This window comes from Corvus cornix, chromosome Z (assembly GCF_000738735.6).
Source record: "Corvus cornix cornix isolate S_Up_H32 chromosome Z, ASM73873v5, whole genome shotgun sequence".
Lineage (NCBI taxonomy): Eukaryota > Metazoa > Chordata > Aves > Passeriformes > Corvidae > Corvus > Corvus cornix.
The window spans coordinates 21,930,879-21,951,302 of NC_046357.1; the positions used below are offsets into that span (position 1 = coordinate 21,930,879).

Consider the following 20,424-nt stretch of genomic DNA (forward strand, 5'->3'; position numbering starts at 1 on the left):
AGTCCAGGATCCAGGGGCATAATCCTGCCAGGCAGGGCACAAATATAAAGTATTCCTGGGGCCAACTGAAGTACTTGGGCAGGATGCTCCACTTCTTATGTGAGTCCATAAAAAATTCATATTTTTCAGTGGAAGCAACATTGAATCTGACCAGCCAAGTTAGGAGAAATACTTATTTCTCCAGAGAAATTAGCCAAATGCAAGTTTAAGTCCTGATACAAGCACATACATACCTCTGCTCACTGCATTAATAGAGATCAACCTTTGTCTCAGTGACCTACAGCTTTGCAAGTTGACTGACAGTGGGTAATTACTGAGCTGATCACTTCCCATCTCAAAGGGACAAGATTATTAAAAGGTTTTGAAAATGTATGAAAATATGTGGAAGAGCAGGAATGGTATATTCACAGCAAAAAGAAGGAATTAGATAACCCAGGCCCCATGAAACCCAAAATATGGATGGAGGATGTGGGAAAGGAACACGTCTGGCTTCACCACACTCTTGGCCTTACAGAATTATACCAGGGACAAGTTTGGCTCTTTATGTTAGAGGGAAATAATAGTATTAAAGTGGTGGAGGAGTATATTTTGACTAGTGCAAAAAGCAAAATTGGAAACATAGGTGGGAAGCTTCTGGATCATAACCATTATTACACAGAAAAAAGGTTTTGTTTCATGTAGCACATTTCACATTTGGGTTAAATCTTGCATGACATATTCACAAGCAATATCTGAAAAAACTTGGGTCTGAAATAACTTCCCAGGAAAGATAAAATACATTCAAATAGTTGGCTCAAAATGGATTTAATGTTGACCAGGACATCAAGAACATCAAAGGATACCTTCCAAACCATTACAATCTTATCTTTTCTCATTTGTGCCTGGAAGATAAACATCTAAGCACTAATAGATAATATTTCTCAATCCTATTGGTAATAGTTATTCACAATTATAATTAATTATAGTTATTCATAATTGAAATATCATTATTTGTAATACTGAGGGGCAGCATAAAACCAACAACAGAATGAAATATAGTGAGGCATGTGATTTTCAAGAAAAGAAAAAAAACAACCAGGCCCTGAGCATGGAGACTCACAGGAAATCCCAAATGTTTTAATATTCCAGCAAATTCTGACATTTGAGACGGTAGATGCCTGATGCAGCGTGGGTACCAAATCTCACCACACTACAAGAGATCCAGCTGAAATAATTGCATTGCATCTCAAGTTTCCAGTACTAATATATTCAGCATCAGGTCAAGTGTCCCTACACTGCCCTGAGGGTTCATGCTGAAGACCATGAGCAAAACGCATTCGCTGTCAATGAGTGTGTACCCAGTGCCAGGCACAGGAGCAGGCAAAATTCCCTCTCTCCACGCACAGAAGTGGATGGTATAATCTTCTGTTCCCACTTATGCAACCGCGCCAAAATATTTACAGCCTAAGATGTTCTGTTAGGACTGTGAAAAGCCCAGCTTTGGCCGTATTTGTTCTGATGGAAAATGCAAAACCAGAGGCTGTTTTAAGGCATTCACCCTGAGAAGTAAAGCATAAACCCAACTAAATAAAAAAGGATGTGAAAGGACAGTGACTATCTGCAGGGCTGATGGAAAAGCAAAATGGATGCAAGCAACAGAGGGCAAGCATGCCTTGAAGAAATGAGAGGGTAAGTCCATGATTTGCCTGAGGGAGACATGGACTGCTGAGCAATGAATACACTTGAATTAAAAATCGAGAAATTAAATGAAAAAGCAATCAAGGGTAAGAACGAAGCACAGTGGAAGTAAGAAAATACAAAGCTTTGCACAATGATTATGTCCAAACCAAATCCAGCGAGTGTAAGAAAGATCAGGAAACTCCAGCTGGGTCAAAAATAAAAGACCACATTACCAGGTCATCATCAGTGGCCACAGAGGTCAGTGGTCAAGGGTGTGATCCACCACAGCTGGGGCTGTGGGGAACGTGGGTGCAGCACAACCCAAAATGGGAACGCTGAGCTCTGGGTTTGGCTTTTTACAAATGGAGGCAAGACTGAACTTTGTACCTGCCCAGACACATGAAGGCCAAGCAGGTGATTCTTTCCAAAACACCAAAGAACAACTTGATGGCATTTCTTCTCTAAAAGAAATGTCACAGCAGTTAAACCACTTTGGATGAAAGGGTGTTGAATGCTGGGCGTTGGCAATACTCAACCATTACTCCGTCAGACTGAGGGAACAGATCTGTGTAAAATGAGGATTTAACCCAGATATTCAGCCAAATACACAAGAAGAGTTTTTTGCATGGACAGAAGTAAGCCTGGATCTTCACACAATGAAATTAGACCGAAGGAAGCTGTTACTGGGTATTATGTGAATTAGAATCAGGATTCAATTGTCTCTAAATTTAATTTAGTCAGTGAGGATGATGGCCACTTTTTGGCTGGTAAGTGGGACACCTATAATTTGCTGCTCCAGGGCAAAAAGTTTCTGGAGAGCTCCTACAGCCCAATACGATTCAAACCAACCACAGGGTGGGCTTCTGGACACTGTCCTGGGGGGTGCTGGGTGGCCACAGCCACAATAAAAGGGGCAAGTGTCTGAAGGCCACCCTGCAGTGACACATCTCTCATGATCTGAGGTCAGGAAGGACCATGGTGTAACATACCACCCCATGTGTGGGACAATGCAATTTGCACATGCAAAACACTGAAATAATGGATGCTCGTTACCTTAATTTACTGTCATCTGAAGAGTGAAGAAGGACTAGCAGTGCACAGACCAGACCAGCAGGTGGTTTTGTCATCTCAAAAGCAGAGGTGAAACCAAACAGTGCTAGAAATACAGCAAAGAGGGAGCAGGGATACAGACCCTGCTGGTTTTCTGCATCAGGGCCATGGGGAGCACTGCCAGGGAGCACAAGAGAGGAAATAACATATCCTCACACTCTGGTACTAAAACTTCAGCCACTTGATGTTCTCCTTTAAAAGCAAATTAAAATTATCATTTAAAAAAACCCCAAACTTTTAAGCAGAGGAAGGAAAGGTTTTTGGATTCAGGAGTATTGCTTAAAGCAACAAACAGCAGCAGTGAAAAATGCAATGGGATGACCAGTGGGATGGGGTGACTGCATCCAGCCTCTGGATGGAGGAACATCAACGTGTTGGAGCCAGTCCAGAGGAAGCCACCAAGACGATCAGAAAGATGGAGTAGCTCTGCTGTGGGGAAAAGCTGAGAGTACTGGGCTTGTTCAGCCTGCAGAGGAGAAGCTTCAGGGTGATGTAACTGTGGCCCTTCAGCACATGAAGGGAGCCAACAAGAAAGATGGAGAGAGACTATTTTCAAGGGCCTGGAGGTACAGGATAAGGGGCAGTGGTCTCAAACTGACAAATGGTAAATTTAGGGTAGATGCTAGGAAGAAATTTTTCCATGTGAGAGTGGTGGCACAGGTTACCCAGAGCAGCTGTGGCTGCCCCATCCCTGGCAGTGTCCAAGGCCAGGATGGACGGGGCTTGGAGCAGCCTGGGACAGTGGAAGGTGTCCCTGCCCATGACAGGGGGTGCAATGGGATGAGCTCTAAGGTCCCTTCCCACGCAAACCATTCAGTGATTCTGTGATTCCATGACTTTGGAGACAACTGAATTAAACTATCAGCCCCTTGTTGGTTCTGCCCCCTCCATCCCATTCCCAACATGCACCCCTTGAAGTGGTCTTGGGAATACCCTGTAGCAGGAACAGCATAGATGGAGTCTCATCATCTCCTGCTGTTCTCGACTGGATCTGGCCCCTTTAAGGTGATGTCCATATCCTGTAAAGACACATTTTGTGCTGTTCTATACAGTTTGAAGGCTTTGCTTTGTTCTGAAGTTTCCAGCACTCTTCTCTGAAGAAAACCTCAAGACACAAACCCCAGACCTGCCCAGCTCCTTGTCAGGGATTCATCAAGATGACTCACAGGATACATGTAATTTCTGTGGGGTAGTAATTCCCTCTGGTTAGGACTGGAGGCACAGAGCTGTGTGACCAGAGAGAGATGACTCACTAGGTGACCTTCAGATTACGCCTCTTGGGGAAGATATTTAAATGGAAAGAGACTTTTAGTACAGGAATAGATGGTCTTCAGTTATGGTTAACACTTTCACAGGGTGTTATAAGCAGACGGGAGGAGGACATGACAGGGATGGAGCAGGAGCTCTCAACTGACCTGAGCCGGCTGTAGTTAGGACAAAAAACCCAGTTTAGGACAAAATACAACTTAGGCCACATGTAGCCTCCATGTCCCCATTGCAATTCCTGCTGTCCCTGCTGTAAGTATGACATGTCTAAAGTACAGACTAAATCATCTCTCAAACATGTTGTTCAGGTTTATTTTCTCTGGGTTTATTCCTTATTTGTCCATGCAGTACAGAAAGTGATCACAAATTATCTTACATGGTAAGGAAAGAGGAAAAGATGCCCGGGAATAGATTTGCAACTGTTGAATAAAAGCTGCCTCAGATATCCAAAAATTGTGGGTTTACCTCAAGTCATGAGAGTCTGTTATTAGAGGGCACACATACATAAGAGTGATGTTTTATTCTCATTTAGAAGGTGTAAAGCTTTCAAATAATGCAGGCTCCCTGCATGGGAAGGTTTGCTGACTCTTGCTGTGTGATTCTTTGAGATCTTTTATTTGCCCCCTGGCAGGCCCTGGGGTAATATTTGCTTAGAGTCTTTAATAGATTTGGAAATGCGCTCTCCTCACTCAGCTGAAAAAAAAAAAAAGAAGTTTTAAAGGTGCAGATTCCCTTTTTCAGCTGACACTCTCCCTGTGCAGAAGTCAGTCTGTTAGAACACCCAGAATTTAGTGAATTTCCTGCCAGAATATTGGTTTATAGCAAAGTATTGCTCTGATATTTTTCCCTTGCCAAAGGGAAGGACTGTCCTATTGATCTCTCCCATGCTACAGGTTGGGAGATGAAGACAGATTTCAACATTTTTTTACCGTAGTGGCAGTTTCCTGATGTAATCCAGGATTATTCCCTGCTGGCCAAACGAGAGTTGACAAAAAAAGGCCAGCCCTCATATGAACATCTGATTCAAAAGAAAATTCAGCTGAAAGGCGAGCATTGGAAAATGAGTCAATACAAAAGCAAGTGGCAGCTCTGGATTTAAGCAGAAGTCCACAGCATTTAACCTACTTTAGCAGATCAATGCAGTGGATTTTTAATCATCACATTAATCCTAAAATAAAAATAATTACCCCAGAGATCCGTATTAAAGTCGCTTAACTATATCTCATTTCATCATCCTTTTTACTTGGGATCAGAAGCTACAGAGACCAGAGCTTCCCGATGTCATTTCTCCAGCTCGCAGTTTGACTCTCCTGTTAGGACTTCACCTGCAACTACAGGGATGAGGCATTGGCCTGGGTGAGAGCACCCACATCCACCCCACTTGGGAGAAAACTGAAAAAGGGCAAAAAGAAAGGTGGGCACGATTCTGCTTTCCAATGACACGGTATAAAACTGCAAAGGAAGGAGTGGAGAACATTACACGGTGGGTGAAAAATGTGTGAATGCCTAGAAATTCAATCACTGCACTGTGTCCCCTTCTTCCAGCAATGCCAGGAGCCCATTAATATCTCATAATGGGAAAGAGAGGATTTTGACCAGAGGCTGGGCCCCTTGTCAAATTTCACTGAGCAGAGTTTATTTCCTGGAGTGTCCTTTCCTGTCCACAGTCCTGCCACCCCCACAGATGCTCTGGGAACACGGCTGTGGGCAAGTGCAGGACCCCAAGCCTCCATGGCACCCTCCATGGACAGCCTCAGGTGGGATTTTATGGCCATCAAACCAGCCCATTCCCCGCTTGTAAGGGCAAGTGGCATGGCACAGCTTACAGCCATGCAGCAAACTTTTCCATCTTCCTCCCAGAAAAGAGTGGCTTTCTCGACTCTGCTTTTTGGGACCAGTCCTGAGTCTATACTGTTGCTGGCATTGTGCCCAAGCTGTTTGTTTTAGGTCACATTTCCCTGCCTTGCTGGCCTTTACCCATATCCACCATCTTCTTGCAGAGAAAAGAGCTACCCTGGTGTTATATTTAGACTTAAAAGCACTGTACATTTACTGAAATAGTACTTTAGGGCAATTTTCAGGTTTCTCCAAACACACATGGGAATTTCTTCTGCTGCCTTGGGAAGAGGCCATGGGGCCTGCTATTGTTGCAGGTGTTGGGATGCAGGCAAAGGCTGTCATCAAACAAGCAGCACATGGAATCCGAACGAGTAAATGGCTGCGGGTTCAGGCAGCATCCCCAAGCTACAGCTTGGCAAGTGGCACCAAGGCTATAAATATCCCACTTCCCCTCTCTAAGGAGCCTCTCCAAAGCCACCAGGTACAAGTTATAACATGTCCAAGGAGCCTCGTAGCCAGAATCAGCTTCTAGCAGGGGGCTTAAGACCGGAGGTTTGTGAAATCCAAGTGTAATTAAAGGTTACAGCTGCCCCTGCATGGAGCTCACTGGCAATCAGACTGCCCTGGAATGCTCACCACAAGGTACTGCAGGGCATTAAGAGGGAGGGAGGGAAAGGAAAGCTGGAAAAAAAGTACCTTCATCATAATATTATGGTAAAAATGCAGGCCGCTGCTCAAATCACCTTTCTGTCACCAAAAACTTACAGCCCAAGACTGCCACATCCTGCATTTTTATTTCCATGGAGGATGGGAACTGCCAATTCCCAGCAGAAAGGAGCTGAGGTGCTTTTTATTTTCCCTGCACTGAGTTGGGAAAGGCCTCTATGAGACTCTTTTCACATGATTAATTAAAAAAAAAAAAGGAAAAGAAACAAATAATTGGAACCTGGAATTAAAAAAAAAAAAAAAGTGTTTTCCAGTCCAAGTGACAAAATACTTGCTCATCTCCCTACTTGAGATTCTTTGATGGCAGAGGGTTCAGAAACAGACTTTCTCCTTGCCGTCCTGGGAATTGGACATCATCAGCCTTTTTTCATTCCCTGATGAAGACAGGAGAGGCTCCCAGGACATGAGGCAGGACAGAGGCAGAGATCACTCAGTGGAAGAGTTTTTGTTTGCATCTTCTCATCATTTTATCTTTACTCTGCCATTTTTCATTTCAGTTTGTACTTGGGATTTATTTTTCCTCTCTCTAATCATGTTCCAGTCATTTTGAGTTGGAAAGGCAAGGATGGGTAGGGCTGCCAGGCCTCCAGGACAAATGGGAAAAACTGAGAAATAAGGCAAGATGAGATCTCGACATGGCCATGAAGTCATATTCTTAACACCGAGGAAGCTTAGTACTACCCTGGTCTACCCACCAGGTTCCTGAAGCCCTCCAAATATGGAGATTTTATACCTCCTCAGGGAACCATTTTCTTTAGAAGTTACCCGTTGTGGTTAAATCCAAGTCTTTCCTCCTACAACATTTTAACACCTTGTGAGTTTTTACAGAGATGTATTTATTGCTTTCTTCAGGTAAGATTTAATTTGGGTATTTCAAGTCAGTTACCCTTTTTCCCCTCAATTATCTCCAAGCCAAAAAACCCCATGTTTTCTACACCTCTGCTCACCCTTACTCCTTCCAGCTGAGGAAGTCACATCTTTCTGGAGCTGGGGTGCCCAAAAGTCAAACAGAGTCCCCCAGACAAGGCCTTGTGCTACACAAGTCTCACAGATTGCTCTGCGGCTAAACAACACCCCTGTCTATACATATTAACATCATGCTTGCTTTTCCCTCCCAGAGAGAAACGTTTGCTGATTTGCCAGCATTTTGCTTGCTCTTGGCACCAGGCAAACAACTACATGAGTTGCAGGCAAGGCAAGAACCAAACCATTGATCTTTCCTGGCAGAATGCAGCTGAACTCCAGTAAAAAATTCCACAGCAGCTGCCTACACAGCTGAAACACTTACCTCAAAGCATGTAAGGAAAACACTCCTCTTCATAAAGTCATGCAAGCTGTAACTTCTCAAACTAGGTTTAAGTAAAATAAACTCTGGATGGGTCTAGGTTAAACACTTATAGATCCTCACCAGTGTTTGCTGTGAAAAGAGCATTTTCAGGTCAAAGACTGATGTGTTCTACAGTGAAGCAGTCTCAGCAGCAATTCATAAGAACACAGCAGTGAAAACATGAAGGGCTCTCTTGGTTATTTGGACCACCAATATTGATTTTAGGAACTGCGTTTGCATGTTTGTTTCTAAAGACATTGAATTTTCAGCAATGAACGTGCTACCTTAATTCAACCTCTTGAGCCATTTCAGCCTGAACTTACACAGAGTGGGAAGCCTGTAAGGCAGGATTTGATCAGGGGCAAATAGTCAGGTGGTACAAGTCTGTTTAAGTTGAATAAAACCCTATATTTTTGTGACAGTTGAGGATTAAAACATAATCCAGGAAACTCACAAAACATTCTGCCTAACATTCTCCTGCATTCGTAATCCAACAGATATTACAGATGCTGGATGCACCTTCCCAGACTTACAAGATATTATTGTCATTAGCTGAACACTGAGAAGTGGTCTGAACTGTTACAATGCTTTGCCTGGAGCCCCATCTCCCCTCAGTCCAATCAGACAACTTTTCCTATTCCCTCCAATCCCCCCTTACCTCTTGAGATAGTTTCTCCCATAGAGGATCTGCTGCAGCAAGGTGACCACAGCAAAGGCGCAGATGAAGATGAAGAACAAAGTTCTGTTTCCCAGCAAATCACGGCTTGACGAAGGGTCAGTGTATCCCATCGTTCTTAAAAGCCACTGAAGCTTCACTGGGTAAATTCAGTTCATCGCCACCTTCATGCCCTTTCTGCTGGGGAGCAGAGGGGAATGCCTGCTGGCTTTTCTGTGAGCAATCCAAGGACAAGGTATCCCATTGTTTGGCCCTGCTGCCCCTTCCTTGCCCCTTTTGGATGTTAGCTCCAGGACTGTGCGCAATGGCTTGCTTCCATGGTAAAGTTTCCAGGAGATTTAGACGTGGGTAACATCTAAAATCATCTCTCAGAGCTCTCTCAGCGCAGGCAGCCTGTGCTGTGTGAGAGGCATTCTGTTCCCTCTAAGCCTCTCTTGAAAACCCGCTGCTAGCAATTATCTACTTCAATCCCATTTTCATATTCCAGATGGGGGAAGCTGCTCACAAACCAGAAAACTGCAGCCAATGGCAAACACGGGGCTCCGGTAACCTGCGTTGGAAGCACATAGTCGTCAGCTCTTCTCTGCTTCTGCTCAGTGATTCCAGCGAAATGTTCTCGCAAGGAGACGTGACTGGGGCATGCTATTATTGAACAAGCATGTAACAATCATGAGGATTTCATTCAGAACCCTGCAGGAAAAAAAAAATGAAAAGAAACACAGCAGCAGTGGCAGCAGTCAGGCTGGTCAGGCTAGCAGGAAAGCTGCATTCTGTGTAGCAGCGCGCCGTCCGTGCCGTGGCTCCGGTGCTGTGGTATTTGCATGCAGAATGCAGAGCCTTCAGTCACACACCGCTCACTATTTGGGCTCCTCTGTTTCCCCTATTCCTCCAGAGTAAGCATAAGCAAGGTCACTGTGCATCCCTTCAAGGACAGAGCTCTCAATGCCTGCATGCTGATTTATTGGAGGCTCTGAGTAGCCTCACAGCCGCAGAGAGGGAGCCTGCCTCTCAGTGCAAGCTCTAAGAACCATTCATTTAAAGAGACAAATATTCTGATTGTTCCTCCACTAGACACAGCTCTCTTTTGAAAGGGCAGAGCAACAAGATCTTGTTCACAGCCATCGTAACTCCTCTAAAAATCCCCCATTGTCAGGAGAGGCTCAATTCAGCTCATGGGGAGTTTTGTCACCGATTTCACTGCGAGCAAAATCTGCCCTGACCATAAAACAAGTTCCAATGAAAGCTTGGAACATCCAATGAAACATCCATACTAGGAGGTTGTCTTGACCCAATAACAGATGGGAAAAGGATCTTGACAACAAAATGAGGGGGGAAAAAAATCCTTTGTCTAAAAGAATAGGAAGATTTTTGTGTGAATAGATCTTCCAACAGTTAAATCAGCGTATGCAAAATGTTCTAGTGTGCCAGCAGCCCAGCTGTGTGGAGCAGCAAACGGGGAGTGTTCATGGACTTCGTTTCAGCTGTAACTGGTGCTTCACATGAAGAATGGCCAAAGGTAACCTTGTGCAATGCTTTCAACACAGTGCTTGAAAACAAGGCTAGTCCTCAGCATGACCTACACAAATTTAGGCAAGAAACACAATGGCTAAAACAGGCTTTGCCTTTCCTAGTTTTAAGCAACAAAAGTCACACAAGTGTTTAAGGTAGGAAGCTGGTCACCCTGAACTCCCGCAGGCTGGAGACCAGCACTTTAGGCACACCTGACTTTGCAGAGAAGGTAGAGGGATTCAGCCCCTGATATGACCTGCCCCAGTGCCTCTCACAGCCTCCCACACCCCTATTTCTGAACCATGATGAATGCTTTCATTATCACCTTGCATATAAATAGAGTGGGGACCCCGGGTCAGATCAAAGATTATCCAGGGAAAAGTAGAAGCAGAGGGCTTCTACTGATACTTCCTGGGAAACACTCTTTGAACCATGTGGTTCAGGGTCCTCCAGAGCCAAGAAAAGAAAACCACTATTTAGGTTAGAAAAATAACTCAGTGGGATGCATTTATACTGTACTGGGAATAATACACATACCAGGGGACTGCAAGTTAAACGCTAAAAGTAGTTTGATTCCCTATGTCAAAGTCATCAGCTCTAGGGCCAAATACGTTTCTTTTAACGATCAGTTCATGTAAGCTCACATCATAATGAGACTGTTTTCCTATAGGAACTGTACCATTTAGATGGATCTAATCATAAATCCTCTCAGGAAAAGGAAAATCTGTATGGCCATCAAAATTCCCAGGCTGAGACCCCATAAGATAGTACACAGGCAGATTTGTATGCAGGACATGAGTCAAGGCTAATAAGTTCAATGTGAGTGAAAATTTACTTGATGCTTTGAATTGTTTGGTTTCTACTGATAGCTTTGAAAACTCTGAGAAATTTGCCTCAGCTGCTCTGGGAGTTATTTTACAATAACAGCAAAGTATCAGAGAGTAGAATTTGGCTTCCTGTGACTTTCTATCAGTGTGACACTGATTTTTCAGATTCTTGTATCACCTAGGTTTTGGTGAAAACACTTTCAACGTTTCTACTTTTACTCCACTCCATTCAAAGGGATTTTTTTTCTAGAGATGTCTGCTGTAATGCACCAAATTCCTGAGCCTAGCAGATGCTCTTTCTCGTGGAGTGATGGTCAGCCTGAGCTGCAGCAAACAGCCCATGTATCCTGTCAGGCTTTGATTTTCTGTGTCCTCTCATCATTCTCTGCTATATCAGGACTGGCCAGAAGATACAGCACCTGAGAGACCTATGAGCAGAAGAGCTGCAGACACGAAAAGCAAAGTACAAAGGTATCTATAAAAAACAGGAAAGGTTTTCTGTGCCAGATCTTGCACAGGCATCATTCCTGACGTCACATGCCAAAGAAATCTGTTTGCTGCCCTCAGCCCAGTGCAACACCACTGCAGAACTGGAAGCAGACCAGCTCCTTGCAGGCACAGATAAATAGGATGTCTATTGACAAATTTTCACAGGATGCTCAAGTGCCTGCAACATTTATTGTGAGTGAAACTGCCTTAGAGTACAGCAGAAGGGATGAATGAGCAGTGTCAGCACTCATTCCCGGGGCCCTTTGAGAGTTCCACTTGTAAACTACAGGCCTCCTTGAAAGCATCAGGCCTCTGCAGAGAAAAAAAAAATATTTTTTTAAAAATAATTTTACACCCTGCACTTAAACAAGCAACAGACATCAACAGATCCCCTCCTGAGAGCCTGAGAAGGATTGGAAAAGCCCTCTAAGACCATTGAGCCCAACCATTCCCCCAGCACCAACAGGTCCACCACTAGTCCATGTCCCCAAGTGCTGCATCCACCTGCTTTTATAACATGTCCAGCAGGATAGACACAAGCTCAGAACGGGTATTCCTGCATCATTTTGTGGAGCACAGACTTCAAAGTCTAAAGCAAATGTGGCAAAATGGATCCTAATATGAAGCTGCCAGAAGCAGTCAGTCTTACACATGTCTGGCCTTTATTTGTTGCATGTGAGCTGCTTGCTAAATATCACCAGAGATAATCTGTCACAAGAAACTCCTCCACCCTGAGCAGCGAGACTCTGTGAGTGCTCTAACACAAACACAAACATATTCCTTACAGTGACACCCTCCAATGGGAGCTCATCATTTGCTCTTAAGGCCCAATGAATCAGATTTGGATTTATTTATTTTTTAGAATAAATTAATATTAAATATCAAGGACAAAAAGGCCAAGACCATGTTATTGAAGCTCTACATGAGGAAAGATGAATTGGTAAGAGGAGAAAACCTGGCAGGAGTCAGACTCTACTTCTCTTGTGGAGGGAATAAGCTCACCTCACTCTCTGTCTTGGAAGGACAAAACACAGCCCTTACTACTGAGCTGCAGTTTATTTTTTAATGCAAATGAACAAGAAAAAATTAACTTTTGATAGGCAGGTCTGATTGGGAATTTTTATAAGCATCTTTCACTGAACCTATCATTTGAATCAGTGTTTGACTGATCACGCATTCTAATTTCAGCTGAAAGCAAGGGCATTTGGTGTCTGGGAAAGCAGATCTGTCTCTTGGTTGTTTAAATCATGGAACATATAACCGAACATGTTAAATCCGCAGTATCATACAGGTTCAGGGTAAAACAAGATATGCTTCACATTCCCCTTCAGGATTCTTTCTCCTCCTGCCTGCTCAGCCACTCTCATCTTCGTGGCTGTGGTTCAGACCAAAGAACTTCACAGCCAGCATTGCAGAATACTATGGGCTGTAAAAGGTGTGAGAAGAACATTTTTTACACCTCATTCCCCCCCCTCCCCAATTAAAATTAAATCATGTCTATTTACAGTTTCTACAATGCTAGTGTAAACTGCTAGATCCTTGATTTTGCAAAGAGCTGGCACATAGGTATATGGCTGGAAGGTTCTGCTGAATATGAAACTCATAAACATATGCTTATCAATATTAATTCTTTTGCAGATATAAAACATGAATTTATTAGCATAATCTGATGCTTAACACAGTGTCTAGTCCCCCATCATTGCCACAAATCCATATGTCTTAAACTGAGACAGTGAAGGAAGCTGAAAGGATTCAGCTAAGATATGAGCATTTATTTTCTTCTGAGCTGGGTTCAGCCTTGTGGAGATGACAGTGGCCAATTGGCACCAGGCTCCTACCTGTGGAGACACCTGAATGAGAGGACATGTCCTGAACAGAACATATGGTCTGTACACTGGATATACATTACATCATCTATTGAACCACGACCAATTTACTCCTAATTATGGGTCACATAGGGCCCCATATGTAAATATAAATAATCCAGTGCATAAAATACCCCTTTTTTACACTGCTGACACCATCTCTGTTGGAAAAGGAATAATGTCTTCCTCAAAGGAATAAGGTCTTCTGGCAGGAAGCTCTGATGCAGAGGCTGCCGTGGCTGCAGTGCTGTACATTTACTGTTGACAGTTCCTTATAGCAGAGCCTGCTAAAATGAATAGCAAACTGCAAAACTCAGTGCTAGGGACATCCCTGCTTTCCCAGTGACATTTCCAGATTCCTAGAGAATACAGGAAGTTAAGTGTGATTGTTATGGTCCTGTTCAGGCTCACAGCCCTGAAAGAAACTGAGAACAGTGAAAGCCCAGACTCTCTTCAGGGAAAAAGAAGAAGGACCAAAATTCATTTACAGGAATTACCAGTAAAAAATATTAGTTTGAGTTTGGAGCACTGCATGGGAGCTCTGGGTTTAGCACCAAATCAAGGGGACTGAGATGCTGGCAGAACAACAGAGGGGTCAAAGGTTTTCCATGGCCAACTGTTGGTCTCAAAGAAGAAACATGATCCTGGCTCTATCCCAAGCAAGTCATAATTCCCACCTAGTTCACTAAATCCACATTTAAAACCTTCCAGTGAAAGTCTGGAAAGCACTGGAATCAGTGGTACTCACTTTAATGGGTGTTGAAAGATTGATACTTCTCTTTGATGAAAATATTCCAATATTAACACCACAATAAGCAAATATTTCCCATGACCAGAATAAGGATCACGCATTATCTAACACTGAAAACCATAATTAATAATTATGTCACTATTTTAACAATACATTTTTTCAGCATAACTGAAAACATTAATAGATACTTTTAAAAATACATACTATGGCATATAAAGTTAGATTAATTCACAGAGACAGTGTATCAGATTTTGGAATATGTTTTTCTCTGTCAGTGAGAAGCATTAATCAAAATTGATGCAAATGTGAAAAGGAAACTTTTCCTCAGAACTATCAGCTAATTAAAACTTTGAAATTTTTACGCTATTCTTATAATCAAGGTGTAAAAGAGACCTATTATAGAAAACTATTCAGGAAAAGCTACAAGGGTAACTTTTAATCTCAGTTCTGCAGTGATTTTGTATTCAAAGGAATGAAGTATATTCCTTTTGAATTAACCATTGGCTTCAGTTCATACGACCTTTCAAGCAGACAGGACATTGAGCCATTCCTCATTATGCCCTCCAACAGCACTGATTACAAAGCTGGCTACACACACTGCTAACTGCTAGTCTACCTGTTCACACAAGTTACTCTTCTAGCCAAAGCCAATATGTATTCAAACATATCATGATTTTTTTTAATAATCCATGCTAGTCCACTACTAGTTCAGTCCATGACAAAAACTATTAATTAAAAAAAAAAATCCATGTGGCTTCTGTGGTCTTCAACAATCCCTGTTCTTCATGGAGCATATTGAAATTTGCTCTTCTGGCACTGTAGAAATGTCCACTGGAACCTGGACAACGAACCTGGAAGACAGACACCTCTATCCCTATGGCGCTGTGACCAGGCACATCTTTCTACCCCTCCTGGGGAAGCGTGGATTCAGCCTTTAAGCCCTGCGCAGTCTTTGGTCCGACCTGCAAGTGGCCACAGAGGTGGCTATTAATAAAACTGGTGGCCTTTTCAAATTCCCTCCTTTGGATGTGTGATCTGCCATGAATGCCTGGGTCATGCTTTCCTGTGTTAGGGTAACAAACAAAGACCATTCCTGGAACAGTCAGACACTGCAACGAGGCATCAGCTGAGTCAGCTCCTGCCATGGGCATTTATAATTTATGCAGGCAAGAAGGAAAGGTGAGAGAGGGATTTATTACTCCCTCTGGCAGACAGCAGGAATTGCAATTTGGAAGCTGTGTTTGGTAGCATGCAAACAGCTCAGCTTGCAAACCAGTGCTAAACCCAGACAACCATGGTCCATTTTGCTGCCAAACAACTTTGAGAGTCTCAAGGGTAGTGCCACCCACACAGATGGAGAAACTCCATCCATAGGCAGGGCCTGGATCACCCCTGGCCTCTGCCAGAAGCTTGGCCTTTTACAGCACCATTACAGGCAGTGCTGGCATGGGCAGGGAGATGGACAGCCACAGCCAAAAGGGTGTTTGAGCATCTTCCTCCTCTCGTAATGTTGGGAGTTAAATGAAAATCCTTGTTTGGCTCTTGACTGCAAATGACTTGTCCAGGGCTATGATTCAAGTAGAGATTTACAGTGAGATCTTAAACTCAGCCTGGTCTAGTTGAAGGTGTCCCTGCACATGGCAGGGGTTGAAACAAGATGGTCTTTAAGGTCCTTTCCAACCCAAGTTGTGATTCTATGATTTATGATGACCCCACTGATGTTAGGTATATTTCAACTAATTCCAGTGCTGTATTCCACATATTTCTCTCTAGAACAGAACCATCAGTCAATCCATCAGTCAGAAAATTTTCCACTTTTGTGCACGGTCTTTGGTGGTGGTGTTGACCTCTTGCTGGAGACCCTGCAACATGCATTCATGTAAATAGCTGAGTACAGTCAGTTGGAGGTGATTTTTTTCTCTAATAACCTAAAACGGGGAAGACAGAGTGGTAGTTTATCCCCAGCCAATATTAACATCCAACACCATATGTCCTACAGGATCCAGTGCTCTGCAAGCAGATATTAAGGAAATGCCTTTGACAGGGAGAGACACCCCCAGAAGAGTGGGGATGAGGAGAGGGAAGCACAGCATGGCATTCAGCCAGAATAGGGTTTGGTTTTTTTTCCCCGAACATTCCCATCAGCATCACCTTTATTTAAACTTCACTTTCAATCAGCTTTTTTATTTTCTTCCAGGTGTATCCAGCAGCTCCTCTGGAGCTAAGAAATTTGTGTGTGGGTTTTCTTTCACGCACTGTGGGTAGGAAGGTATGTGGGAACTATAATTCAGTCACTCTAAATCACATGCAGCTGAAGCTTGAAAGAAAAATAATAATAAATGTTTCAGATTGTCAGGCTCAGTGCAATTCTCAATCAATTAAAGCTTATTTTAGCACCAGGGCAGTTTATTTTTATAATGTTCTCCTGGCATTTTGATGCTTTCATGTTACCATGTAGCTAAAAGGTCTTGCTGGGAACAAATTACTCTTGGTAAAGCATTCTCTAAACTGCAATTTTAGTTTCCATCGATAATAAATAATATTCACAAGAGCAAACAGCAGCAAGAAAAGGGCTACTGGCAGTGAGAGAGAAAGGTATTGGACCTGGGTGAAGAAGGAAGATAAACCTAGGGCTCAAGCACAGTAAAACCATGGTTGTCTGGGCTCAGAGTCTGCCAAAGTATTCTTCAATGCATACGACTTCCAAATGTAATTCAGTGTGTTGAGACATTAAACAGTGAAAAGTCACCCTTGAAGGCATTTCTGCATCAGCTTTCTGCTCCTTTTCATGAACAGTTAAAATTAAATACTGTGTCTGCATTTAGATCTGCATTTCGTGTTGTTATCATGGTTCCCCTTTCACATATATGGATCACCCAAATCAGAACTTCTCTTTTGCTGCACTTGAGAATTTGAACCACAGTGTCAGATTCACTTGGAAGGTTTCAGAGGTTCAAAAGTTGCTTAATTGATGAGGACAGCTCTTCCCTGATGCGGCAACAAAAGCCATAACTAGTAGTGTTTGTGGGTCCTTGCAGTGCATGGAAGCAGCTGCAAACAAGAACAATGCTGCGATTTCACCTCCGCTGGAATCACAGACAAAATACTTGTTTAATAAGAGGGGCAATAATCACAATAAGTTGTTCTTTTTTTTTTTTTTTCCCACTGTGGCAAAGATATTAGGGAGGATATATCCTAAACTGTCGCACACTGTCATTATAAACTGATTCAACTTTTGCTCTAAGCTTTACCAGGCAAGGGAATTAAAAGCAAAGTGGAAAGGGTGTATGAAGAATGTCCCTTACTCCTTTTTAATTTACAGATTTCTAGCCTCCTAGTTGCTCTTGCTTTTCCTCCTTGGAGCCATCCCTCACAATATACTGCTCCAGGTAGAGGTTTTCTGTTTTCCTTTCCCAATCGGAAAAATACACCATATCAAACACTAAATAATAGGAAAATCAAGTCCTTCCAGCACATGAGAGAGCTATGGCAGGGTCATCAGCTCCCCTCTGGCAGCTCATGCTCAGGTGCTATCCCCTCACCTCGGATACCACTACAGGTTTGGCTCGGAAATCCAAGGAAGCTGCAGTTCAGATCTGTACATTCAGCATCCTTCTGGGCAAAGGAAGGACAAACCATTTTCCCTCAGCACGTCTCCTTCCAGTTGATGAAGCAGAACCAGCTGGCACTGCAAAAATCAGTGTTTTCACAACAAACACTGTGCTGTGACACATGACCTTAGCTAAGACAGTCAGCACAGGAATACACACCTTGCTCTGGGCCACACACCTGGCAAATCCCTGCAAGCTCTGATCAGCCCTACACAGAGCACAGTTCCAGACTTGAGTTAACCAGCTGCTGCCTGGAACGAGCAGATCACCTCCACTAAAATAAGCAGAAAAGCCATTAACTCTGCATTCTATATCCAGTGCCTGTCCTTGCAATCTCCACTCTCCCATCACAACACATCTGTGCTCCAGAACTTAATGTGTTCCTGTTAACAGTTTTATCTCCCCAGCAACTAGAGAAAAGTTACACAGCTGCAAAAAGTTATAGTTCAATATCCATCCAAGGTGATTTCAAACGACAGCTCTAAGTGTTTCATACCCCACTGGCTTTAATAGGTTACTATTATTAAATGTAAAAGTTTCAATTAAAAAATCATTAATTTTTTTTGTACTTTTGTGGAACTATCCAGTCTTTTTTTCCATGTAAAACCCCAAACTTCCCCCCAGCATGCCAAAAATCTAGTCCATATTTATCCTCATTGGAGTGGGGACAACAGCCTTAACTATCATTTGCTAATTAGCTGTAGGTTTGGGCTCAGCTCCACGTTTTACCAGGCTTCCTTCCTGACTTCAGGCACAGCTGCAGCACAGTACTGAGATCTCCAGGCTGGCTTGGCAAGGTAGGACAGGACTTCTCTGATAGCGTGGCTGCTTTCAGCACTTGAACTGTGACATCTGCATGCTGAGGGGGAGTCATCTGCCACTTAGTCAGCTCACCCCACACTCCACATACAGCGCAGGTGGATGCTTTGCCCTCCTCAGCATCTCTTCCCTCGTTTCTGAACCAGCAATCATAGCATTTCCTGGCCTGGCAGGTGTACTGCAGAAGGAACAAGGACAAATTTCCACTTACTGCTTAAAGGCAAAAAAAAAAAAATAACCCCACTGCCTTTTAATATATGATTTTGCCAGTTTAAGATCCTAAGATCTTGCTCTTGCAAGAGTAGGATCTACCTGATCCTGAGCACAGGATCCACTTCCCTACGCAATCCCATCTTCAACTCCTTGACATGCCTGCTGAAGATAGGCAAGTATCATACACAGCCCATGGAAACCAGGAAATCTTGGTGTTCATAGCACTGAACAGAGATGCACCTGACTCCCACCATCAATGAATGTGCCTACATTCACCAAAACCCTCCAGGCACCCAGCTGAGACTGAGTTAACACACTCCATAGAGAAAAACAGCTGTTTTAATCCCAAAGTGTCCCAAACATATGTCAAATGCGTCACATCCCAAAAACACCTTTTTCTTCCCTGAGTATAGCAGGAGCCTTGGATGACCATTTCAGCTGCAGGTGGGATGGCAAGAGGGCCAAGTGTGAAAACAGCAAGGAAACAAGCTGATGTCAGGTAAATAACATTAGGAAGTGAGCTATGATTGTTTTCCCCTTGATATTTAATCCACTGAAAGTGCCAGTCTTAAATCCAGCAAATGCCACTGAAAATCACATTTCCTGCAGCCACCTACCATGAAGGGGGACAAAGCTGCAGAATTTTACCCAGATTTCCACTTTTACTCTGGTTCTCCTGCTTCTCTCCCATAGCTACTGTAGATGATCATCAGCAAATGAATAAAACTTACTTCATGCGAATGGAACAACATGTGCCAGCTTTGCTGCTGGCATTCTGTCCACATGACTAGCACTCTCCTTTGCTAACCCTTCTTCCTACTTCTGCTGTTAACCCTCCACTCACAGACGAAAGGAAAACAAAGCAAACCTTGGGTACTTCTTCCCCCTCAGTGATATCAAAAAATTAGCCGGGATGAGGAGAAGGGGGGTGTTACATTTCCAGACAACGTAAGAGAATCAGATACTTCAAAATAACAGGTCTCCAAGAACTGGAAGATTTTTAAAAGCAAGGAAAATGAAATAATTTGAAACTATAAAAAGGAAATGCCCAGTTATACAGAAAGTAGCTTTTGGACCTCCCTGTCACAAGGCAAAATACTTAGATTCAAGAACTCCTCTGATGATCCATGCAAAGATCACTGACAGCTTCACAAACTGCATGCAAACACCTCAAAATCACTGTGTGAGCCACTCATACTTCCCTCAGCTCAGCTATTCTGTATTCATCTGCCAAGAAGGTGAGAGACAGGGACAGCTTGCATGACCTGAAGCATTTATTATTCAATATTATTCCATATTTTCATGTTCTTCAGTAAGATGCCCAACCTCCAGGTTACCCCACAGGGATGACAGGGAATGACGACAGGAATATAAAATGAAAAAATACTAATATTTGCGTAATTTGGCCCCCTGGATGAAATCACAGAATGAAATCAGAGGATCTAAAGATTATTAAGAGAGTCTGCCCTGTTTTTTAGGTTTATTTCACCCTTTGGCCATCTCATTTGGCTGCAGAATAAATATCATCTGCTGTGGCAATAACAAACACAGTTTGCTGGAGCTAAAGTTCCTGGTACACTACTTTATTTGCCTTGAACACTTCCATAAAAGGAGTTAGAATGCCTGCAAAAGAAATCTTCATTTATTGCACCATTTGAAGGCTAGCAGAGAATCCCTCAAACAACAAGCAGCTAACAACTGGGTAAATGCCAGATTTCACTGAGTTGCGCCAGGGAT

At 43.2% G+C, this 20,424-nt stretch overlaps 1 protein-coding gene across 6 annotated transcripts in view; it reads right to left on the reverse strand.

The window, feature by feature from the left end:
• Positions 1-20,424, reverse strand: part of ST8SIA5 (ST8 alpha-N-acetyl-neuraminide alpha-2,8-sialyltransferase 5) — a 68,687-nt gene that overhangs the window by 37,203 nt on the left and 11,060 nt on the right. For 2 of the 6 annotated variants that reach the window (XM_010409656.4, XM_019292002.3), the window contains exon 2: positions 8,586-9,293. The exons of 2 other annotated variants lie outside the window; for them this stretch is intronic. In XM_010409656.4, coding sequence (XP_010407958.1) covers positions 8,586-8,716 — 131 coding nt within the window. In that variant the 5' untranslated portion in view covers positions 8,717-9,293. Of the gene's footprint in view, positions 1-8,585; positions 10,298-20,424 lie in introns of those variants that run through there. 2 more of the 6 variants (XM_039567062.1, XM_010409657.4) reach the window with 2 other exon arrangements.